The sequence below is a fragment of the Ascaphus truei genome, chromosome 14, assembly GCF_040206685.1.
Source record: "Ascaphus truei isolate aAscTru1 chromosome 14, aAscTru1.hap1, whole genome shotgun sequence".
NCBI lineage: Eukaryota > Metazoa > Chordata > Amphibia > Anura > Ascaphidae > Ascaphus > Ascaphus truei.
Window position 1 is genome coordinate 49,936,697 of NC_134496.1, and position 26,294 is coordinate 49,962,990.

Consider the following 26,294-nt stretch of genomic DNA (forward strand, 5'->3'; position numbering starts at 1 on the left):
CACCCACACAAGGATTGCAACAGGAAAAGTATCCCGCGGTGATCGCGAGCGAGAGGAGACGCGCTGTATTCACGGCAGGAATTTTCCAGCACACGTTCAGTGTGGAGACGCTCGCATGAGACCTGCGCTGCCTGCCGTGCGCACATCTCGCCACAGGACACGTAGCGCGGGGCAGCTGCTGGAAACATTACTAGCTAGGAATAATGACTCCGCTGCAAACGAGAACAGGGGCCCTTTAACCGTGCCGCAGCTGACCGCACGGAGGAGCAAAGCGGATGTATAGGATCATGCAACATATGGGAAAAAACAAGCAGCTAAACGTTTACTGAGAATAGCAGCAGCAGGGATGCACACTCGCACAATAGGAAACACTGCACCTAGAATGGGTCCCAGGGCTCTGCGTTACGTGATATTACGCCACATATCGTGTTACTTCCACTGGTGTCACCTTGCAGAATAGATGTAGGATTCGGGCAGTGACTCCCACCTTACGTACATGCATATAACATGTTATGTTTGGGATTTTCCCTGTGTTTCCGTGTACAACAGGCTGGAGTATTTGCAAGCTTCCAGTGTCGGACGCGCCCTGACCTGCCGTGCTGCGACACTCTGGGCACTCGCGCATCTTGCAGAGGGCTGGATAGTGGGGACGGAAGAGAGCGAGCGCGGGGGGGGGAGGGGAGGGAGGAGAGCGCAGGAAGAGGAGGAGAAGAGCGCAGGAAGAGGAGGAGAAGAGCGCAGGAAGAGGAGGAGAAGAGCGCAGGTGGAGGAGAAGGGCGCAGGTGGAGGAGAAGGGCGCAGGTGGAGAAGAGCGCAGGAGGAGGAGAAGAGCGCAGGAGGAGGAGAAGAGCGCAGGAGGAGGAGAAGAGCGCAGGAGGAGGAGAAGAGCGCAGGAGGAGGAGAAGAGCGCAGGAGGAGGAGAAGAGCGCAGGAGGAGGAGAAGAGCGCAGGAGGAGGAGAAGAGCGCAGGTGGAGGAGAAGAGCGCAGGTGGAGGAGAAGAGCGCAGGTGGAGGAGAAGAGCGCAGGTGGGGGAGAAGAGCGCAGGTGCAGGAGAAGAGCGCAGGTGGAGAAGAGCGCAGGAGGAGGAGAAGAGCGCAGGAGGAGGAGAAGAGCGCAGGAGGAGGAGAAGAGCGCAGGAGGAGGAGAAGAGCGCAGGAGGAGGAGAAGAGCGCAGGAGGAGAAGAGCGCAGGAGGAGGAGAAGAGCGCAGGAGGAGAAGAGCGCAGGAGGAGAAGAGTGCAGGAGGAGGAGAAGAGTGCAGGAGGAGAAGAGCGCAGGAGGAGGAGAAGAGCGCAGGAGGAGAGCTGGGGGGAGAAGAGGGAGAGAGTGCGCCGAGGGGGCGGGAGAGGCTGCGGGGTCAACATTAAAAAGCAAACACAGCAGCACTTACATGATCTCTATGTATATACTTCTGTGCCATTTATATCTGTTTAAACTATTCCAGGGGAGCAGTAGCCGTGCAATTACTGCTATCCTGATATATTACAGACTATTTATGCAATAACAGCGGTAATGGGGAACGTCTGAATCTGTTATCTGAGCAGCTGTAAGGTTACCCGACACACACACACACACACACACACACACACACACACACACACGCACGTCAAGTGTGTTACACGTCATTCTCAGGTATCTGGACATAGAAATTCAGAAGTAAAACCAAGGAGTCACCAGTATGAAGCAGAGCCGCTGTGAACACAACACTAGTTCCCATTAATGCCTGCGCTGGTCACAGGGAGGTCACTGGGAGGTCAAAGGAAGGTCACCGGAAGGTCACAGGGACAGGACATGGAATCAATTGCGTGTTTTTTAGTTTTTATTTATGAGGCTATTTTATCATGAACACACAAACATTACTCCTTCACTGCCCTGCCCTGCCCCCTCCAACTTTTTTAAATCCCACTGTACAACCCCCCTGCACATTTCTTCCCCCCCTGCACGCCTCCCTCTCTCACAACCCCCCCCCCTCCAGTAAGGACTTTAACTTCCCAGCGTCAGTCTCCACTCCATAAACAGAAGCGGTCATTCAAACCTAAACCTGGCTACCTACAACTGCCGTACTCTCTCCAGTGAAGCAGAACGGCAAGATTCGGAAGACATACTTGAAAAGATTAAATGGGATATTGTTGGTCTTAGTGAAGTAATTAGAAAAGATGAAGACCTCTCTGAGCATTAAAGCGGGCACCTAATCTATTACAGAGGTACAGATAAAGGAAGAATCAGTGGAGAAGGCTTCATCGTTAACAAGAGATGGAGAAACGGAAGTATCAGTGGAGAAGGCTTCATCGTTAACAAGAGATGGAGAAACGGAAGAATCAGTGGAGAAGGCTTCATCGTTAACAAGAGATGGAGAAACGGAAGAATCAGTGGAGAAGGCTTCATCGTTAACAAGAGATGGAGAAACGGAAGAATCAGTGGAGAAGGCTTCATCGTTAACAAGAGATGAAGAAATGGAAGAATCAGTGGAGAAGGCTTCATCGTTAACAAGAGATGGAGAAACGGAAGAATCAGTGGAGAAGGCTTCATCGTTAACGAGATGGAGAAACAATAGTAGAGTATGAAAGCTCATTGGAAACAGCGGCCAGAACCGTCATACAGTTGACAAACATACAAGTTTTAAATAATTCAAGTGTATGCCCCAACATAAAGTCACACCGACAGACAATCAAGTAACAGACTTCTACCATGAAATCAACCAACTTAACAACAAAGGAAATTCTCATCTGACTGATTCCAATACAAAGACTGGGGCCCAGCAGAAAGACGAAGCATCAGTTGGTAAGAATGGTTACGGTAACAGAACTGAAAGTGGGGACAGATTGGTTGAACTGGCAGAATGTGAAAACCTCTACATCATGAATTCATCCTTCAATTAGAATCCAAACAGAAAATGGACATGGAGTGGGCCCAATGGAATGAAGAATGAAAAGGACTAGAACCTAACTAACAAGAAACACGTGATTCAGAACTGCAAAGTCCCTAACCATTTCACACAAGGGGTGATTTGCTGAAAATTACATCGGAATGCAAAGATGGGAAAAAGAAAAATGATTCAGACAAAAGCAATCAACATCAATAACCTCAAGGATAACAGCAGAGAATTTCAACTAGAGCTGAAACATCACTTCAGCTTGTCTGAAATACAGGGGTACACCTTAAACAATTATGAAGAATTTATGACGATTGTAGTTAAAAGGGCAGAAAAAACTGGAGGAACTAACAAAAAAAGGAGAAGGAAATATCTGATGAGACAAAGCAATTACCAAGGAGACAAGAAATCAAGCAACACCAAGACACGAGAATTGAATATGCAGAGCATTGCTAGACTCTGCCGCAAACGTTTAACTCAAGATAAGAGAATATAGCTGCGATACGATGAGGAATGAGGAAGACTATCGAAGAAGACAAAAGCTTAAAGAAGATGAAGCAGTGACTTAGTAGTATTTGTAGTGCAAATCATTGCACTCAAACTAGATGATGAAAAAACAATATATAATCACTTATCATACACAGGGCTGAGGATTTCTACAAGAAATTGGATGAGAACACAGAGCATAATCCAGCAGAGGAAAAGCGAGAAGGAAACAGCAATGAGGTCCCACGCCATACCATACCACAAGAAATAAAGTGGCAAAAGCCATAACATCCACGAAGAACGGGAAGGCTCCCGGGGAAGATGGAATTACAACAGACATCTTTAAAGCAGCTGGAGAAGAAGTAGAGCAAATCCTTGCAGAACTGCCGCTTGGAGAACAGGAACGTTCCAGAACAAATGGAGCAATACCAGTTATCCTCATCCACAGGAAAGGAGACAACGACGACCCCAAGAACTACAGACCCATCAGTCTACTTCCAATCACTGTATTTGTATGAAGATACTCGCTAACCGGCTGCAAAATGCATTAAGAAGACCGTGCTGCAGCGTACATCGATATTATAAAAACATTTACAAGAATACAACATCAACCAATATATGACATTGAGATACAAGCGAGATAAGGATCAGCAAGGGAGTGCGACAAGGAGATACTACGTCACCCAAGCTTATCACATCAACACTTTAAGAATAGTTCAAGGCATTGCACTAGATCCAAAATCAACGGTGAATACTTGAGTCGCCTACGATTTGAAGAGGACTTATTTTTGCCACGAGTCCAGGGAAACTCCAGCAACAAAAATGGGAGAACTTGCTGAAGTAAGTAAGAAGGTGGGCTTCAAAATGAATCTCAGCAACCAAAGCGACGCCCAACACATTTGACAACTCGGCAAAGATCAAAATAAATGGAATAAAACCACAAGACAAAGACTATGTCTAGCTTTACTGGCAAGCAACAATGGACTGAAACCTTTTGAAGGAAATGAATAGGAGAATGAAGATGGGATGGAGCACATTTGAAAGAAAGAAACAGGACAATATTTCAAGATAACCTCCCACTTGGAACGTTTTTGACCAGAGTATTCTACCTGCGCTCACATATGGATGGGAAACTTGGACCCTAAATGTGGATAGAAAAAAGAATGAATGGGTTCCTAACCAAAAAAAATTCTGTGACATCATCACATGGGTCAAGAAATGAAAATGGCGGTGAGCCGGACCCAACGCAGGAAGAAATTACCATAGTTGGACAAAGATGGCACTCCACTGGATTCCAAGGGGAAATAAAAGACTACGGCGATGACCAAAAGTAAGATGGGAGGATGAAATGAGAATAAGAGAGGCTGTAATCGCAGCACATTGAAGATCATTAGAGGCCTTCATCCAGCAATGGAGCGACAAGGGCTGAAGAAGATGATGATTATGATACACACACACACACACACACACACACACACACACACACACACACACACACAGTTCCCTTGGTAACCTGCGACCTGTGCAGAGTTTTAGAAAGAGGGGCGAGGAGGGGGCGGCCACCTCGTTAACCTCTTCCTGTCCGAACCTGCTGAGTCATACACAGGGTTTAGTGAAAGGTGGTGGGAGGGCAGCCCCGGGACACGCGCGGGCAGGCCGGAAACACGCGCGGGCAGCCCCGGGACACGCGCGGGCAGCCCCGGGACACGCGCGGGCAGGCCGGAAACACGCGCGGGCAGGCCGGGGACACGCGCGGGCAGCCCCGGGACACGCGCGGGCAGCCCCGGGACACGCGCGGGCAGGCCGGAAACACGCACGGGCAGGCCGGGGACACGCGCGGGCAGGCCGGGGACACGCGCGGGCAGCCCCGGGACACGCGCGGGCAGGCCGGGGACACGCGCGGGCAGGACGGAAACACGCGCGGGCAGGCCGGGGACACGCGCGGGCAGCCCCGGGACACGCGCGGGCAGCCCGAGAAGAGATGACCATGCTCACATCTTATAAAAAACACATGCAAAGCCCCCCACCCTACACAGTGACACTGCTCGAGCGGCAGCGTGCCTCCCCCCACCAACGGTGCCCTCCCCCTGTGACCCTGCCCCCCACACTGTGACCCTGTAACACCCCCACACACACTGTGACCCTGTAACACCCCCCCACACACTGTGACCCTGTAACACCCCCACACACACTGTGACCCTGTAACACCCCCACACACACACACACACACACACACTGTGACCCTGTAACACCCCCACACACACAGTGACCCTGTAACACCCCCACACACACTGTGACCCTGTAACACCCCCACACACACACACATACACCGTGACCCTGTAACACCCCCACACACACAGTGACCCTGTAACACCCCCACACACACAGTGACCCTGTAACACTCACCAACACACACACACTGTGACCCTGTAACACCCCCCCACACACACACTGTGACCCTGTAACACCCCCACACACACACACTGTGACCCTGTAACACCCCCACACACACACACACTGACCCTGTAACACCCCCCCACACACACACACTGTGACCCTGTAACACCCCCACACACACACACTGTGACCCTGTAACACCCCCACACACACACTGTGACCCTGTAACACCCCCACACACACACACTGTGACCCTGTAACACCCCCACACACATCGTGACCCTGTAACACCCCCACACACACACACTGTGACCCTGTAACACCCCCACACACATCGTGACCCTGTAACACCCCCACACACACACACTGTGACCCTGTAACACTCCCCCACACACACACCGTGACCCTGTAACACCCCCACACACACACACTGTGACCCTGTAACACCCCCACACACACACACACGGTGACCCTGTAACACTCCTACACACACCCCCACACACACACACACTGTGACCCTGTAACACCCCCACACACACACACACACACACACGGTGACCCTGTAACACTCCCACACACACCCCCACACACACACACACTGTGACCCTGTAACACCCCCACACACACACACACACACACACACGGTGACCCTGTAACACTCCCACACACACCCCCACACACACACACACTGTGACCCTGTAACACCCCCACACACACACACACGGTGACCCTGTAACACTCCCACACACCCCCCCACACACACACACACGGTGACCCTGTAACACTCCCACACACCCCCCCACACACACACACACTGTGACCCTGTAACACCCACACACACACACACACACACACACACACACACACACACACACACACACACACACACACACACTGTGACCCTGTAACACCCCCCCACACACCGTGACCCTGCACCCCCCCACACACCGTGACCCTGCAACCCCCCCACACACCGTGACACTGCACCCCCCCCACACACTGTGACCCTGCACACCCCCACACACCGTGACCCTGCACCCCCCACACACACCGTGACCCTGCACACCCCCACACACCGTGACCCTGCACCCCCACACACACACAGTGACCCTGCACACACCCACACACCGTGACCCTGCACCCCCCCCCACACACAGTGACCCTGCACCCCCCCACACACACCGTGACCCTGCACCCCCCCCCACACACAGTGACCCTGCACCCCCCCCACACACCGTGACCCTGCACCCCCCCACACACACCGTGACCCTGTAACACCCCCACACACACCGTGACCCTGTAACACCCCCACACACACACACACACACACACACACACACACACACGCACACACACACACTGTGACCCTGTAACACCCCCCACACACACACCGTGACCCTGTAACACCCCCACACACACTGTGACCCTGTAACACCCCCACACACACACACACACACACCGTGACCCTGTAACACCCCCCCACACCCCCACACACACTGTGACCCTGTAACACTCCCACACACACACTGTGACCCTGTAACATTCCCCCCCACACACACACACACACACTGTGACCCTGTAACCCCCCCCCCCCCCCACACACACCCCCCCACACACTGTGACCCTGTAACACCCCCCCACACACCGTGACCCTGCACCCCCCCACACACCGTGACCCTACAACCCCCCCACACACCGTGACACTGCACCCCCCCCACACACTGTGACCCTGCACACCCCCACACACCGTGACCCTGCACACCCCCACACACCGTGACCCTGTGTCGTCTTCCCACACACACCGTGACCCTGTAACACCCCCCCACACACCGTGACCCTGCACCCCCCCACACCGTGACCCTGCACCCCCCCACACACCGTGACCCTGTGTCGTCTTCCCACACACACCGTGACCCTGTAACACCCCCACACACACACACCGTGACCCTGTAACACCCCCACACACACACACGGTGACCCTGTAACACTCCCACACACACCCCCACACACACACACACTGTGACCCTGTAACACCCCCACACACACTGTGACCCTGTAACACTCCCCCACACACACACACTGTGACCCTGTAACACCCACACCCACACCCACACACACACACACTGTGACCCTGTAACACCCCCCCCACACCGTGACCCTGCACCCCCCCCACACACCGTGACACTGCACCCCACCCACACACTGTGACCCTGCACACCCCCACACACCGTGACCCTGCACCCCCCCCACACACCGTGACCCTGCACACCCCCACACACCGTGACCCTGCACCCCCCCACACACAGTGACCCTGCACACCCCCACACACCGTGACCCTACACCCCCCCCACACACAGTGACCCTGCAACCCCCCCACACACAGTGACCCTGCACCCCCCCCACACACAGTGACCCTGCACCCCCCCCACACACCGTGACCCTGCACCCCCCACACACCGTGACCCTGCACCCCCCCACACACACCGTGACCCTGCACCCCCCCACACACAGTGACCCTGCACCCCCCCACACACAGTGACCCTGCACCCCCCCACACACACCGTGACCCTGTAACACCCCCACACACACCGTGACCCTGTAACACCCCCCCCACACACACACACACACACTGTGACCCTGTAACACCACCCCCCACACACACCGTGACCCTGTAACACCCCCACACACACTGTGACCCTGTAACACCCACACACACCATGACCCTGTAACACCCCCCACACCCACTGTGACCCTGTAACACTCCCACACACACACTGTGACCCTGTAACACTCCCCCCCCACACACACACACACACACACACACACACACACACACTGTGACCCTGTAACACCCCCCCACACACCGTGACACTGCACCCCCCCCACACACTGTGACCCTGCACCCCCCCACACACCGTGACCCTGCAACCCCCCACACACCGTGACCCTGTGTCGTCTTCCCACACACACCGTGACCCTGTAACACCCCCCCCACACCGTGACCCTGCACCCCCCCCACACCGTGACCCTGCACCCCCCACACATCGTGACCCTGCACCCCCCACACACCGTGACCCTGCACCCCCCCCACACACAGTGACCCTGCACACCCCCACACACCGTGACCCTGCACCCCCCCACACACCGTGACCCTGTGTCGTCTTCCCACACACACCGTGACCCTGTAACACCCCCCCCCACACCGTGACCCTGCACCCCCCCCACACCGTGACCCTGCACCCCCCCACACATCGTGACCCTGCACCCCCCACACACCGTGACCCTGCACCCCCCCCACACACAGTGACCCTGCACACCCCCACACACCGTGACCCTGCACCCCCCCACACACCGTGACCCTGTGTCGTCTTCCCACACACACCGTGACCCTGTAACACCCCTACACACACCGTGACCCAGCACCCCCCCCACACCGTGACCCTGCACCCCCCCACACATTGTGACCCTGCACCCCCCACAGACCGTGACCCTGCACCCCCCCACACACAGTGACCCTGCACCCCCCCACACAAAACCGTGACCCTGCACCCCCCCACACACACCGTGACCCTGCACCCCCCCACACACACCGTGACCCTGTAACACCCCTACACACACCGTGACCCAGCACCCCCCCCCACACACCGTGACCCTGTAACACCCCCACACACACTGTGACCCTGTAACACCCCCCCCACACCGTGACCCTGTAACACCCCCACACACACCGTGACCCTGTAACACCCCCACACACCGTGACCCTGTAACCCCCCTACACACACACACACCGTGACCCTGTAACACCCCCCCACACACACACACCGTTACCCTGTAACACCCCCCACACACACACCGTGACCCTGCACCCCCCCACACACCGTGACCCTGCACCCCCCCACACACCGTGACCCTGCACCCCCCCACACACCGTGACCCTGCACACCCCCATACACCGTGACCCTGCACCCCCCCACACACCGTGACCCTGCACCCCCCCACACACCGTGACCCTGTGTCGTCTTCCCACACACACCGTGACCCTGTAACACCCCCCCACACACCGTGACCCTGTGTCGTCTTCCCACACACACCGTGACCCTGTAACACCCCCCCACACACCGTGACCCTGCACCCCCCCCACACCGTGACCCTGCACCCCCCCACACATTGTGACCCTGCACCCCCCACAGACCGTGACCCTGCACCCCCCCACACAAAACCGTGACCCTGCACCCCCCCACACACACCGTGACCCTGCACCCCCCCACACACCGTGACCCTGTAACACCCCTACACACACCGTGACCCAGCACCCCCACACACACCGTGACCCTGTAACACCCCCACACACACTGTGACCCTGTAACACCCCCCCCCCACACCGTGACCCTGTAACACCCCCACACACACCGTGACCCTGTAACACCCCCACACACCGTGACCCTGTAACCCCCCTACACACACACACACCGTGACCCTGTAACACCCCCCCACACACACACACCGTTACCCTGTAACACCCCCCACACACACACACCGTGACCCTTTAACACCCCACCACACACCGTGACCCTGCACCCCCCCACACACCGTGACCCTGCACCCCCCCAAACACCGTGACCCTGCACCCCCCCCCACACACCGTGACCCTGCACACCCCCACACACCGTGACCCTGCACACCCCCACACACCGTGACCCTGCACCCCCCCACACACCGTGACCCTGTGTCGTCTTCCCACACACACCGTGACCCTGTAACACCCCCCCATACACAGTGACCCTGCACCCCCCCCACACATCGTGACCCTGCACCCCCCCCACACACCGTGACCCTGCACCCCCCACACACCGTGACCCTGCACCCCCCCACACACCGTGACCCTGCACCCCCCACACACCGTGACCCTGCACCTCCCACACACACAGTGACCCTGCACCCCCCCACACACACCGTGACCCTGCACCCCCCCACACACACCGTGACCCTGCACCCCCCCACACACCGTGACCCTGTAACACCCCCACACACCGTGACCCTGCACACCCCCACACACCGTGACCCTGCACCCCCCCACACACCGTGACCCTGTGTCGTCTTCCCACACACACCGTGACCCTGTAACACCCCCCCATACACAGTGACCCTGCACCCCCCCACACATCGTGACCCTGCACCCCCCCACACACCGTGACCCTGCACCCCCCACACACCGTGACCCTGCACCCCCCCACACACCGTGACCCTGCACCCCCCCACACACCGTGACCCTGCACCCCCCCACACACCGTGACCCTGCACCCCCCACACACACAGTGACCCTGCACCCCCCCACACACACCGTGACCCTGCACCCCCCCACACACACCGTGACCCTGCACCCCCCCACACACCGTGACCCTGTAACACCCCTACACACACCGTGATCCTGTAACACCCCTACACACACCGTGACCCTGTAATACCCCTACACACACCGTGACCCTGTAATACCCCTACACACACCGTGACCCTGTAACACCCCTACACACACCGTGACCCAGCACCCCCACACACACAGTGACCCAGCACACCCCCACACACACCATGACCCTACACCCCCCCCACACACCGTGACCCTGCACACCCCCACACACCGTGACCCTGCACCCCCCCCACACACCGTGACCCTGTAACACCCCTACACACACCGTGACCCTGTAACACCCCCCCACACACCGTGACCCTGCACCCCCCCACACACCGTGACCCTGCACCCCCCCCCCACACCGTGACCCTGCACCTCCCCACACATCGTGACCCTGCGCCCCCCACACACCGTGACCCTGCACCCCCCCCACACACCGTGACCCTGCACCCCCCACACACACAGTGACCCTGCACCACCCCCACACACAGTGACCCTGCACCCCCCCACACACACCGTGACCCTGCACCCCCCCACACACACCGTGACCCTGTAACACCCCTACACACACCGTGACCCTGTAACACCCCTACACACACACACACACACAATAACCAGGCTGGCAGCAAGGGCCGCAGTCCTGCACACATTGACACAGGAAAACTGATGTGCAGGTGGCGCGGTTTTTTTATTCCGAAACTATGAAACCACAAGGGAAGGGACACGGGGACACGGCCGCATCTGCTCAGGAATTACAGCGTCCGACAGGAATTTTTATCCTGGTGCCATAAAAAGCCGAGCGCAAACCTGAAACAGATCAGGGCAGGCTGGTACCCACAGCATCGCTCCTGTAACGCTGCATCATCACGCCTGCGACATAGGGTGTATGTTCAAGGTTTATAGAGCGTCAACAACCGCCACACACACCTTCCCTAAACCAGAGGAGCAGGCAAGGACTAAGATTCCACTCTGACAGCCAGCAATGGGGGAGGGATGGGGCACCAGTGGGGGGGGGGGGGGGGCAGATACTTACTCGGAAGCAAATCTGGGATATGTCATACACAGCCCCTCTCTGGCATCTCCCTGCCGACTCCCAGGCACGGGCAGCTTGTGATAACGGCGGCGCTGCCAGGGAAGAGCCAGCGTGGTGTATAAACAATATAGGAGCGTAATAAATCTCTCCCTGCAGGAGTCATGTTTTATTGCGTCTGACCAATCAGGAGAGGCGTCTGTTATACACCTCACAAAATGCTCAGCGCCATTAACCCCTTGGAAGCCACAAGGGCCTGCGAGGCAGCGCACAGCAGGATACCGATGTATATCGCCGTGTACGTGGCCGATTACACTGCGCCAACGTGAGGTTTCAACCAGGGACAGAGGATACACCAGCCAATGGGGAGGAAGATTTCACAGTGACATCACACTGGGTGATCTCTGCCGGTCGCAGCTGAGGACACTCCGTGCATTACGTTCCCGTGTTTGGGGGCAGGGGGGTAAGTTACAGCAGGGGTTCCCAACTCCAGTCCTCAAAAAGCCCAGCAGGTCAAGTTGTCAGGCTATCGTTGCTTCAGCACAGGTGGCTTAATCAGTCCCTGCTTCAGCACAGGTGGCTCAATCAGTCCCTGCTTTAGCACAGGGAGTTCAATCAGTGGCTCAGTCTTTGACTGAGCTACTGATTGACCCGCCCCCCCCCCCCCCCCCCGTGCTGAAGCAGGGATATCCTGAAAACCTGACTTGTTGGGGGGAGGCACCTTGAGCCCCCCCGAGTTCCAGGATTGCACTGGATTCCCCCATATAAATAGCCCGTGTATGCCGGTACACACAGATGTGCGCCCGCCCGCTGCCCCCGCTGGGTGTGTGCTTCTCCTCTCACTGCATACTCCACATTCATGGTATTAATAGGCTCTCCTCTCTCCACCTCCCAAAACAAAAGGGGTTAGTACTCTGAGAGCGAGCGGCAATCCAGAGTGTCACTGAGCTCAGCCCCGGCCAGCGGATCCATAATCGCTGGAAAGCCTGCCATGTTTACAGGGTCACGCAAAAGCACAGCCACCACATGACACGCGCAGTCACCAGCCGGCAGTCCCTAATAATGTCACGCAAAAGCACAGCCACCACATGACACGCGCTGTCACCAGTCGGCAGTCCCTAATAATGTCACGCAAAAGCACAGCCACCACATGACACGCGCTGTCACCAGCCGGCAGTCCCTAATAATGTCACGCAAAAGCACAGCCACCACATGACACGCGCTGTCACCAGCCGGCAGTCCCTAATAATGTCACGCAAAAGCACAGCCACCACATGACACGCGCTGTCACCAGCCGGCAGTCCCTAATAATGTCACGCAAAAGCACAGCCACCACATGACACGCGCTGTCACCAGCCGGCAGTCCCTAATAATGTCACGCAAAAGCACAGCCACCACATGACACGCGCTGTCACCAGCCGGCAGTCCCTAATAATGTCACGCAAAAGCACAGCCACCACATGACACGCGCTGTCACCAGCCGGCAGTCCCTAATAATGTCACGCAAAAGCACAGCCACCACATGACACGCGCTGTCACCAGCCGGCAGTCCCTAATAATGTCACGCAAAAGCACAGCCACCACATGACACGCGCTGTCACCAGCCGGCAGTCCCTAATAATGTCACGCAAAAGCACAGCCACCACATGACACGCGCTGTCACCAGTCGGCAGTCCCTAATAATGTCACGCAAAAGCACAGCCACCACATGACACGCGCTGTCACCAGCCGGCAGTCCCTAATAATGTCACGCAAAAGCACAGCCACCACATGACACGCGCTGTCACCAGTCGGCAGTCCCTAATAATGTCACGCAAAAGCACAGCCACCACATGACACGCGCTGTCACCAGCCGGCAGTCCCTAATAATGTCACGCAAAAGCACAGCCACCACATGACACGCGCTGTCACCAGCCGGCAGTCCCTAATAATGTCACGCAAAATCACAGCCACCACATGACACGCGCTGTCACCAGCCGGCAGTCCCTAATAATGTCACGCAAAAGCACAGCCACCACATGACACGCGCTGTCACCAGCCGGCAGTCCCTAATAATGTCACGCAAAAGCACAGCCACCACATGACACGCGCTGTCACCAGCCGGCAGTCCCTAATAATGTCACGCAAAAGCACAGCCACCACATGACACGCGCTGTCACCAGCCGGCAGTCCCTAATAATGTCACGCAAAAGCACAGCCACCACATGACACGCGCTGTCACCAGCCGGCAGTCCCTAATAATGTCACGCAAAAGCACAGCCACCACATGACACGCGCTGTCACCAGCCGGCAGTCCCTAATAATGTCACGCAAAAGCACAGCCACCACATGACACGCGCTGTCACCAGCCGGCAGTCCCTAATAATGTCACGCAAAAGCACAGCCACCACATGACACGCGCTGTCACCAGCCGGCAGTCCCTAATAATGTCACGCAAAAGCACAGCCACCACATGACACGCGCTGTCACCAGCCGGCAGTCCCTAATAATGTCACGCAAAAGCACAGCCACCACATGACACGCGCTGTCACCAGCCGGCAGTCCCTAATAATGTCACGCAAAAGCACAGCCACCACATGACACGCGCTGTCACCAGTCGGCAGTCCCTAATAATGTCACGCAAAAGCACAGCCACCACATGACACGCGCTGTCACCAGCCGGCAGTCCCTAATAATGTCACGCAAAAGCACAGCCACCACATGACACGCGCTGTCACCAGCCGGCAGCCCCTAATAATGTCACGCAAAAGCACAGCCACCACATGACACGCGCTGTCACCAGCCGGCAGTCCCTAATAATGTCACGCAAAAGCACAGCCACCACATGACACGCGCTGTCACCAGCCGGCAGTCCCTAATAATGTCACGCAAAAGCACAGCCACCACATGACACGCGCTGTCACCAGCCGGCAGTCCCTAATAATGTCACGCAAAAGCACAGCCACCACATGACACGCGCTGTCACCAGCCGGCAGTCCCTAATAATGTCACGCAAAAACACAGCCACCACATGACACGCGCTGTCACCAGTCGGCAGTCCCTAATAATGTCACGCAAAAGCACAGCCACCACATGACACGCGCTGTCACCAGTCCCTAATAATGTCACGCAAAAGCACAGCCACCACATGACACGCGCTGTCACCAGCCGGCAGTCCCTAATAATGTCACGCAAAAGCACAGCCACCACATGACACGCGCTGTCACCAGCCGGCAGTCCCTAATAATGTCACGCAAAAGCACAGCCACCACATGACACGCGCTGTCACCAGCCGGCAGTCCCTAATAATGTCACGCAAAAGCACAGCCACCACATGACACGCGCTGTCACCAGCCGGCAGTCCCTAATAATGTCACGCAAAAGCACAGCCACCACATGACACGCGCTGTCACCAGCCGGCAGTCCCTAATAATGTCACGCAAAAGCACAGCCACCACATGACACGCGCTGTCACCAGCCGGCAGTCCCTAATAATGTCACGCTCCTATTCTCTCTGCCGTCACCTATTGTCTGACGCGGTCGGTGTGGTAAAGCAGCAATACCCCCAGAACCCTATATAAAAGGTGCCCGTCTATACTGGTAGTATATTCCCCACGGAGATTATAGCGATAGAGAGCGGAGAAAGAGAGAAGGAGAGAAGGAGAGAAGGAGAGAAGGAGAGATGGAGAGATGGAGAGATGGAGAGATGGAGAGAAGGAGAGAGAGAGCGGAGAGAGAGAGAAAGGGAGAGAGAGAGAGAGAGAGGGCGCAGAGAGAGAGCGCGAGAGAGCGCAGAGAGAGAGAGCGCAGAGAGAGAGAGAGCGCAGAGAGAGAGAGCGCGCAGAGAGAGAGCGCGAGAGAGCGCAGAGAGAGAGCGCAGAGCGCGAGAGAGACGAGAGAGAGACGAGAGAGAGACGAGAGAGAGAGAGACGAGAGAGCGCAGAGAGAGACGAGAGAGCGCAGAGAGAGAGAGACGAGAGAGCGCAGAGAGAGAGAGACGAGAGAGCGCAGAGAGAGAGAGACGAGAGAGCGCAGAGAGAGAGAGACGAGAGAGCGCAGAGAGAGAGAGACGAGAGAGCGCAGAGAGAGAGAAACGAGAGAGCGCAGAGAGAGAGCGCAAAGAGAGCGCAGAGAGAGAGCGCAGAGAGAGAGAGAGAGCGCGCACAGAGAGAGAGAGAGAGCGCGCGCAGAGAGAGAGAGCGCGCGCAGAGAGAGAGAGCGCGCGCAGAGAGAGAGAGCGTGCGCAGAGAGAGAGAGCGCGCGCAGAGAGAGAGAGAGCGCGCAGAGAGAGAGAGCGCGCAGAGAGAGAGAGCGCGCAGAGAGAGAGAGCGCGCAGAGAGAGAGAGCACGCAGAGAGAGAGAGCGCGCAGAGAGAGCGCGCAGAGAGAGAGAGAGAGCGCGCAGAGAGAGCGCCTGCTCAGAGAGAGAGCGCCTGCTCAGAGAGAGAGCGCCTGCTCAGAGAGAGAGCGCCTGCTCAGAGAGAGAGCGCCTGCTCAGAGAGAGAGAGAGAGAGAGAGAGAGCGCCCGCTCAGAGAGAGAGAGAGAGAGAGAGAGAGAGAGAGAGCACCCGCTCAGAGAGAGAGAGCGCCCGCTCAGAGAGAGTGCCCGCTCAGAGAGAGCGCGCCTGCTCAGAGAGAAAGAGAGAGCGCTCGCTCAGAGAGAGAGAGAGCGCCCGCGAGAGCCCGCTCAGAGAGAGAGAGCACGCACAGAGAGAGAGCGCGCGCAGAGAGAGAGCGCGCGCAGAGAGAGAGCGCGCGCAGAGAGAGCACGCGCAGAGAGAGAGCACGCGCAGAGAGAGCGAGCGCGCAGAGAGAGAGCGAGCGCGCAGAGAGAGAGCGCCCGCTCAGAGAGAGAGAGCGCCCGCTCAGAGAGAGAGAGAGCGCCCGCTCAGAGAGAGAGAGAGCGCCCGCTCAGAGAGAGAGAGCGCCCGCTCAGAGAGAGAGCGCCCGCTCAGAGAGAGAGAGAGCGCCCGCTCAGAGAGAGAGAGAGCGCCCGCTCAGAGAGAGAGAGAGCGCCCGCTCAGAGAGAGAGAGCGCCCGCTCAGAGAGAGAGCGCCCGCTCAGAGAGAGAGAGCGTCCGCTCAGAGAGAGAGCGCCCGCTCAGAGAGAGAGCGCCCGCTCAGAGAGAGAGCGCCCGCTCAGAGAGAGAGCGCCCGCTCAGAGAGAGAGCGCCCGCTCAGAGAGAGAGAGCGCGCCCGCTCAGAGAGAGAGAGCGCGCCCGCTCAGAGAGAGAGTGCGCGCCCGCTCAGAGAGAGAGAGCGCGCCCGCTCAGAGAGAGAGAGCGCGCCCGCTCAGAGAGAGAGAGCGCGCCCGCTCAGAGAGAGAGAGCGCGCCCGCTCAGAGAGAGAGAGCGCGCCCGCTCAGGGAGAGAGAGCGCGCCCGCTCAGAGAGAGAGCGCGATAGAGGTATTTTTTTTTAAGGTTTTTTAGTGTTTAAATTGATGCTTTTCTTAGTTGTCATGGTAACCTTTAGACTGCACTGGGCTCTACAGAGAGCTCCATTTTAACCGCCCGGACACTTAATACGTCAAACACTTACATCTCCTGATGGGAGCGTTGGGTTTTAATAATAAATGTGTGCATGTGTGCATGTGTGCATGTGTGCATGTATGCATGTCTTTATTTATATAGCACCATTAATGTACATAGCGCGTCACAGCAGTAATATACGTGACAATCATATAAATAACAAATAATACAAATAACAGATCATGGGAATACGTGCTTCAGACATAAATGTAACATTGTGGAAGAGGAGTCCCTGCTCCAAAGAGCTTACAATCTAATTGGTTGGTAGGGAGAACGTATAGAGACGGTAGGAGGGAGTTCTGGTAAGTGCGTCTGCAGGGGGCCAAGCTTTATGTATCAGGTGTATAGTATCAGCTACGGAGCTACTCATATGCTTCGTTAATCAAGTGTGTCTTAAGATAGATCTTAAAGGTGGATAGAGAGGGTGCTAGTCGGGTATTTAGGGGAAGGGCATTCCAGAGGTGCGGGGCAGTCAGTGAATTGTGTTGGAAAAAGCAAGAAAGGATATCTAAAAAATCCTAAACCAAATATATCTATTGTTCCCTTTGGATCTCTTTACTCCCTCCCAGCTCCCCTTTCCCCCCTCCCTTCCAGATCCCCTCGCCCCCCCCCCCCATCCCTCCCAGATGCCCCCTCCCATTATGCCCACTACCATGCTATGCGCTCCATGTTCTCCTCCTGTGTCTGTAATTCTCCCGACACCAACTCTGATGGCAAGCTCTTTGGGCCAGAAACTTCTTCGCCCAATGTTTAGTTTTATACATGCTGCACTTGTACGTATATATGGCTCCCGCAGTGTACGCATGGCTATACCCATCTGTATGAGATCGCTAAAGTGTAGGTGACATAATTAGTGTCCTACAGATAAAACACATTAACAAGAAGAAAAAACGAAGGGAGAAAGAAATGTTCGGCCTGTAATTGGCACAGAAGCTTAAACAGCTTTTTGGTGACACAATATGGGAAGAGAAAAAGCCGCCGACGGCAGCAAACCCGGCGAGCCCATTAAATACCCAGAAGGGAGGTGCTGGTTCTGAGGCCGAGTCTGGGCCCTTATACTGCAGGAGAAAGCCTCGTCATTCAGGGGGGCAGGGTCCGAGCGGCCAGGGGAGCAGGGTCCGAGCGGCCAGGGTCCGAGCGGCCAGGGGGGCAGGGTCCGAGCGGCCAGGGGGGCAGGGTCCGAGCGGCCAGGGGGGCAGGGTCCGAGCGGCCAGGGGGGCAGGGTCCGAGCGGCCAGGGGGGCAGGGTCCGAGTGGCCAGGGGGGCAGGGTCCGAGCGGCCAGGGGGGCAGGGTCCGAGCGGCCAGGGGGGCAGGGTCCGAGCGGCCAGGGTCCGAGTGGCCAGGGGGGCAGGGTCCGAGCGGCCAGGGTCCGAGCGGCCAGGGGGGCAGGGTCCGAGCAGCCAGGGGGGCAGGGTCCGAGCGGCCAGGGTCCGAGTGGCCAGGGGGCAGGGTCCGAGCGGTTGAAGTAAACACGATAAATAAATAAAAAAAAACCCGGAGCAGATAGTCCAGGGTTGGGCAACTAGAGTCCTCAAGGGTCAGCACCATGTCAGGTTTTCAGGATGGCTCTGCTTCAGCACAGGTGGCTAAACTCAGAGGCTCAGTCAAAGTCTGAGCCACTCATTTAGCCACCTGCTGAAGCAGAGATATCCTGGCCTGTTGGTGGTCTTTGAAGTCCACCCTTGAGATAGTCGGATGTTTATAATGAATTTAGCAGCACGCTGGAGGGATTAGCGTCTCCTCACTAACAGGACCGGAAATATCGCAACCGTGGGAAGGAGACAAGATCCTGTGGATAGGCAGACGTGGGCTAAAGTGACAGCATCGTGCTCCAGCAGTGGCAGGTTCAAGTGGCACTGCTCACGGGGATGGAACGGGACATGTCCAAACCTAAAACTTCCCCCACGGGGACCGTCAAACGCTATTCCCCTCTTCAGAGACCATTAGAAGCAACTCTAAACCACTCCCCCATAAGCTATACGCACGGGTAGGCTCAAGCCCGGGTAAACAGGGCAGGCTCAAGCACAGGCTCAAGGACAGGTCATCATGTCCTACAGGATAGGAGCCCCGATTCAGGTAACGACGTATCAGTATCACAAATGCAGCATACAGCCGACTGCACAAGGTAACTGAACCCCAACAGTGCCAGAAGAGGCTCTACAAATAATGTGCAGAGCTAATTTAGCATGCAACATTTCAACTACCAGGAAGTCGTTTACACACCGTGGCTTTCCCACCACAAGCCTGACTCACACAGTGCCGGAGACTTTCTCCCCTAATTACAGTTATATTCCAAAAGCACAACTCCAGTCCTCAAGAGCCACCAACAGGCCAGGTTTTCACGATATCCCTGCTTCAGCACAGGTAGTTCCTGAGCCACTGATTATATACACCAGGGGTCTCAAACTCCAGTCCTCAATGGCCCCAAACAGGCCTGGTATTCAGGATATCCCTGTTTCAGCACAGGTGGCTCAATCTGTGGCTCAGTCTTGAGCCACTGATTGCACCACCTGTGCTGAAGCAGGGATACCCCAAATACCTGGCCTGTTGGAGGGCCATGAGGACCTGAGCTGCACCCCCCCCCCCCTGCTCTATGCACAGAATTTAAAAAGGCAATGTTGGACATATAACAACAAATAAACAAATGAAAGGTCATTCTGCTGGTATCAGGCCCGATGGGGATGCACTGACCAAACCCAACAGTACCGCTCTATGGAATATGCTGGCGCTTCCCCTGTACTATTAGGGTTTAGACTCGGGTACAGTCCGCCTGACGATCTAACGGTGCGGGAGTCCGAGTGGGATAGAGGTGACAAAATCCGACTGGCACCCTCTGTCTCTACCTGTGAGACCTACCTTAAAACCCACCTCCTTAGCCAAGCATATGGGTAGCTCCGTGGCCGATACTATACACCCATCAACCCACCGTGGCCCCTTGCAGACACACTTACCAGAACACCCACCTACTGTCTCCCTACGTAACACATAGAGTGTAAGCTCTTCGGGGCAGGGACTCCTTTTCCTAATGTTACTTTTATCTCTCAAGCGCTTATTCCCATGATGTGTAATATTGTTATATCACGTGTATCACTGCTGTGACTCGCTATGTACATAAATTGCGCTATATAAATAAAGATATACACACACGACAAACAAGCGAAACCAATTTGTGGTAGTTGGACAATCTCACGAGGCAGCATGCCCCCCCCCCCCCCCCCCCCCCCCAGGCGCGCTGAGCTGCCGGATACACAGGTTACAATGCCAGCAAATGTTCAGCAACCTTTGTCACTGTTTACACTGGGAAGGAGGCATGGTTACTTCCACCAAACGGTCCCTGGGTGTCTGTCACACCAGCGCTGATTGTCGGGCGCTGTCACACAAAGGCCTGGGCAGAGCTTTGTAATGACGGCAGAAGAGGAGACAGGACAAAGCCCAGCACGGACCCGGCTCTAGTATTAAGGCAGCAGCCAACGCAGCTTCAGCAGACGCTCGATACTCAGTATCCTGCTGCCTTGGCACATACCCACACAGATACCAACCGTCATCTCACACAGGCTAGTCCTCTAAAACAGCGGTTCTGAACTCCAGTCCAAGAGATCCCCCCCAACAGGTCAGGATTTAAGGATATCCCTGCTTCAGCACAGGCGTGCAGTCTTCGACTGTGCCGGAGCAGGAATATCCTGAAAACCTGACCTGTTGGGGGCACTTGAGGACTGGAGTTGAGCACCCCTGTCCTAAAACATTAACAGTACTGTGCCATCGTTTTAAGAAACACGCTTTACTTTTCAGTCTAATTGGAAACTTACTGTTAGATACTGTATCAGTTTTGACTTTTTAGGACATTTTTTAATGTAAAATAGAGTTTGAGAAGTTCAAATAAACACATAAATCTGCAGCTTTGGAGTAACTGCCGCATTATATCCGGATTCGGGAAGGTAGCCGCACTTATTGTGTACTTTGTACTGTTAGAGATTCCAGCAATTAGAATTTGGGGTCCAAATGTGAAAAGCAGCAATTAAAGATTAACCTACGAAAGAAATATTAAAAATGCCAGTCCGAGGGCGGGCAAGGCTGGCATTCCCTCATCTCTGCCAGGCCGAGGGTGGGCAAGGCTGGCATTCCCTCATCTCTGCCAGGCCGAGGGCGGGCAAGGCTGGCATTCCCTCATCTCTGCCAGGCCGAGGGCGGGCAAGGCTGGCATTCCCTCATCTCTGCCAGGCCGAGGGCGGGCAAGGCTGGCATTCCCTCATCTTTGCCAGGCTGAGGATGGGCAAGACTGGCATTCCCTCATCTCTGCCAGGCCGAGGGCGGGCAAGGCTGGCATTCCCTCATCACTGCCAGGCTGAGGGCGGGCAAGGCTGGCATTCCCTCATCACTGCCAGGCTGAGGGCGGGCAAGACTGGCATTCCCTCATCACTGCCAGGCTGAGGGCGGGCAAGACTGGCATTCCCTCATCTCTGCCAGGCTGAGGGCGGGCAAGGCTGGCATTCCCTCATCTCTGCCAGGCTGAGGGCGGGCAAGGCTGGCATTCCCTCATCACTGCCAGGCTGAGGGCGGGCAAGACTGGCATTCCCTCATCTCTGCAGGCTGAGGGCGGGCAAGACTGGCATTCCCTCATCTCTGCCAGGCTGAGGACGGGCAAGACTGGCATTCCCTCATCTCTGCCAGGCTGGCGCTGCAACCCAATCTCTCACAGAGGGCAGGCAAGATTGGCACTCCAACCCCATCTCTGCCAGACAGAAGGCGGGCAAGACTCCAACCCCATCTCTGCCAGAGCGGCCAGCAACACTTTGGGAGTTAAAACAATTGCTTCCCATTAAGATGCTGCCCCTAGCGTGGCAGAAGCTGGCTTGGCCTTTGGGCGTCTCTCTCACTTTCCATTTTGTCTCTCTTTTTTAACGAAGTTATTTTAAGATTTTACTCTGTGAGAGAGGGGGGTGTGTGCCTTTGCTTGGGAACACTAATACAAGGACAGACACCTCTTCCCCCCCCCCCCCATACATATCCTGCCAACCTATAAATGTACAGTCAATGATGTGAAAGACAGACTGTGTTCATAATACCGAGACTGCAGGAACCAGCAATCTCATAAGACAGACACTCTTTCCCCACCCCAAATTCCAAAATACACAAGCTAAAAACTGAACTCCAGTTCTGCATAAGAGGAGAGGTACAGAGAAAGGTGAGAGGGGGGAGAGAGTTCCAACAGGACATTCAGTCATCCATCCAAAGAATGATATGCCCTATAAAGAACAGTAACAGAAAATCGAGAACCACTGCACAGAATGGCCTCATCTAAACCTCGGGTTCTGCTTCGTAATCAGGCATTCAAGAATAAGCACACAAGACCCTAACAAGTGGCAATTCTCGATTGTATCATTTAGGGCAAGCCTGAGAAGGCTTTACGACCAGGTTGGGACTCTGGCCGTTGTATTATTGGGTTAGGACCCGGTTATATGACTGATTCCCTAAGCTGTATGGGTTTCAGTTATGGGCTCGGACTCCAGAAAGAGACTGAGTTGCTCCCGATTTCCCATCCCACCCTTTAGACACTGCCATATTCTTGTATCAAATAACCTCAGAGAACCAACAACATCCAAACCTCAGCGAGCACAAGGGAACAGTCCCCTACTGAGACCCAGAGCCTGTCTGTGTGTGAGGATATGGGGTTACATGTAAATAGTAAAGTATACAGTCTATTATTTCCATATTGTACTCCACACAGAACATGTTGGCATCTGATCAACAAATAACATGCACAGTAAACAGTTTGCTAAACTGGGCACAGGGCATATGGGTAACCACGAGCCATATTGCATGCCCAGTAAGTATGGCACACATATGACATGTCCCTTGCTACTGTCCTCCCCACATATTCTGTCACCACTGCAGGTAACTCACCCAAAGTCATCGTCCATGGACTTGAAGAAGAACTTGTAGTTGGGTTTGTTGAGGACGCCCTTGAAGTCACCCAGTGTCACCCGTTCGGAGGGCACCGGCAGTTTCACCAGGTACGGGGTCTCCTGCTCGTCCAGGTGGTAGATGACCTTGGTTTCCTCCATGGTGACCCGGCCGAGGCGAGGCGGTGAGGGGGGTGTGAAAGAATTAGAAGGACTATATACAGATGTGGGGCGGGCCCCAGGCACTCATACGTAGGGATCCATGGAGGCACAGAGGGGCCCCTAACTAGAGAGGAGGCAGTCTCACTAAGGGAAGAGGGAGAGCCTGTGTGACGTGGGGGAGAAAAGAAGAGACAGCCTGTATATGGAGGGGCGGGGGGGTGAGAGAGACAAGAGCCTGTGGTGGGTGGGGGGAGAGAAGATGGCCTGTGGGGGAAGAGGATGGCCTGGGGGAGAGAAGATGGCCTGGGGGGGGCGGGGGTCGAGGTGAGCCTGTGTGTGGTGGGGCAGCCTGTTGGGGGGGAGAGGAGACGGCCTGTTGGGAGGGGGGGAGAAAGACTGTCTGTTGGGAGAGGGGGAGAAAGACTGTCTGTTGGGAGGGGGGGAGAAAGACTGTCTGTTGGGAGGGGGGGAAGAGACTGTCTGTTGGGAGGGGGGGAAGAGACTGTCTGTTGGGAGGGGGGGAAGAGACTGTCTGTTGGGAGGGGGGAAAGAGACTGTCTGTTGGGAGGGGGGGAAGAGACTGTCTGTTGGGAGGGGGGGAAGAGACTGTCTGTTGGGAGGGGGGGAAGAGACTGTCTGTTGGGAGGGGGGGAAGAGACTGTCTGTTGGGAGGGGGGGAAGAGACTGTCTGTTGGGAGGGGGGGAAGAGACTGTCTGTTGGGAGGGGGGGAAGAGACTGTCTGTTGGGAGGGGGGGAAGAGACTGTCTGTTGGGAGGGGGGGAAGAGACTGTCTGTTGGGAGGGGGGGAAGAGACTGTCTGTTGGGAGGGGGGAAGAGACTGTCTGTTGGGAGGGGGGAAGAGACTGTCTGTTGGGGGGGGAAGAGACTGTCTGTTGGGGGGGGGGGAAGAGACTGTCTGTTGGGGGGGGGGGGGGAAGAGACTGTCTGTTGGGGGGGAGAGAGAGTGCCTGTTGGGGGGGGGAGAGAGAGTGCCTGTTGGGAGGGGGGGGAAGAGACTGCCTGTTGGGAGAGGGGTGGGGGAAGAGACTGTCTGTTGGGAGAGGGGTGGGGGAAGAGACTGTCTGTTGGGAGAGGGGGGGGGGAAGAGACTGCCTGTTGGGAAAGGGGGGGGAAGAGACTGCCTGTTGGGAGAGGGGGGGGGGGAAGAGACTGCCTGTTGGGAGAGGGGGGGGGGGAAGAGACTGCCTGTTGGGAGAGGGGGGGGGGGAAGAGACTGCCTGTTGGGAGAGGGGGGGGAAGAGACTGCCTGTTGGGAGAGGGGGGGGGGGGAGAGACTGCCTGTTGGGAGAGGGGGGGGGAAGAGACTGCCTGTTGGGAGAGGTGGGGGGAGGGGTAGAGACTGTCTGTTGGGAGAGGGGGGGGGAAAAGAGACAGCCTGTTGGGGGAGGGGGGAAGTGACAGTTGGGGTGGCGGTGGAGAGACTGCCTGTTGGGGGGGGGGTGTTAGATTTCCTTTTGGGGGAGGGTAGATGAGTGCCTGTGGGAGGGGGGGATGAGTGCCTGTGGGAGGGGGGGATGAGTGACTGTGGGAGGGGGGGATGAGTGACTGTGGGAGGTGGGGATGAGTGACTGTGGGAGGGGGGATGAGTGACTGTGGGAGGGGGGGATGAGTGACTGTGGGAGGGGGGGATGAGTGACTGTGGGAGGGGGGGAAGAGACTGTCTGTGGGAGGGGGGGAAGAGACTGTCTGTGGGAGGTATGGGAAGAGACTGTCTGTGGGGGGGGGAAGAGACTGTCTGTGGGAGGGGGGGGAAGAGACTGTCTGTGGGAGGGGGGGAAGAGACTGTCTGTGGGAGGGGGGGGGGGAAGAGACTGTCTGTGGGAGGGGGGGAAGAGACTGCCTGTGGGAGGGGGGGAAGAGACTGCCTGTGGGAGGGGGGTGAAGAGACTGGCTGTGGGAGGGGGGGGAAGAGACTGGCTGTGATAGGGGGGGGGAAGAGACTGTCTGTGGGAGGGGGGGAAGAAACTGCCTGTGGGAGGGGGGGGGAAGAGACTGCCTGTGGGAGGGGGGGGAAGAGACTGCCTGTGGGAGGGGGGGGAAGAGACTGCCTGTGGGAGGGGGTGAAGAGACTGCCTGTGGGAGGGGGGACACAGTCCGGTGTGAGAGAGCGGGGGGACAGATAGTCCGGTTTCAGGCCTCTCTGCCTCTGTCACACTGGATGTCCCCGGCTGTCTCTCTCGGCCCCGGTGTGTCTATCTCGGTTCCCGGTCTCCCTCCGTCTGTCGGCCTCTGCGCATGCGCACCACACGCGGGCAACCACGAGCCACCGCGCATGCGCCGACAATAGACACGCCTTCCGGCGCAAGCCCCACCCATGTGAGGACACGCCCCGAACATGTGTCCTGGCTGAACTCCCCATGTCAAAGCGCTCAGCGCTGTGACACCTTCCCCTGCATGTCATCCCTCACATGTGCAAAACAGGGCCCACGTGCCATGACAATCCCAGAGCTGCACATGTCCCAGCAAGAGCAGCCATCTTTAAAGATCCCTCTCCCAAAATGCTTCTATTTC

At 56.6% G+C, this 26,294-nt stretch overlaps 1 protein-coding gene across 3 annotated transcripts in view; it reads right to left on the minus strand.

Moving 5' to 3' along the window:
- Positions 1-24,127, minus strand: part of DVL3 (dishevelled segment polarity protein 3) — a 74,933-nt gene extending 50,806 nt beyond the window's left edge. For 2 of the 3 annotated variants that reach the window (XM_075570876.1, XM_075570875.1), the window contains exon 1: positions 23,601-24,127. In XM_075570876.1, the coding sequence (XP_075426991.1) occupies positions 23,601-23,761 (161 nt within the window). In that variant the 5' untranslated portion in view covers positions 23,762-24,127. The remainder of the gene's footprint in view (positions 1-23,600) is intronic. The other variant, XM_075570877.1, reaches the window with a different exon arrangement.
- Positions 24,128-26,294: the final 2,167 nt, after the last annotated feature.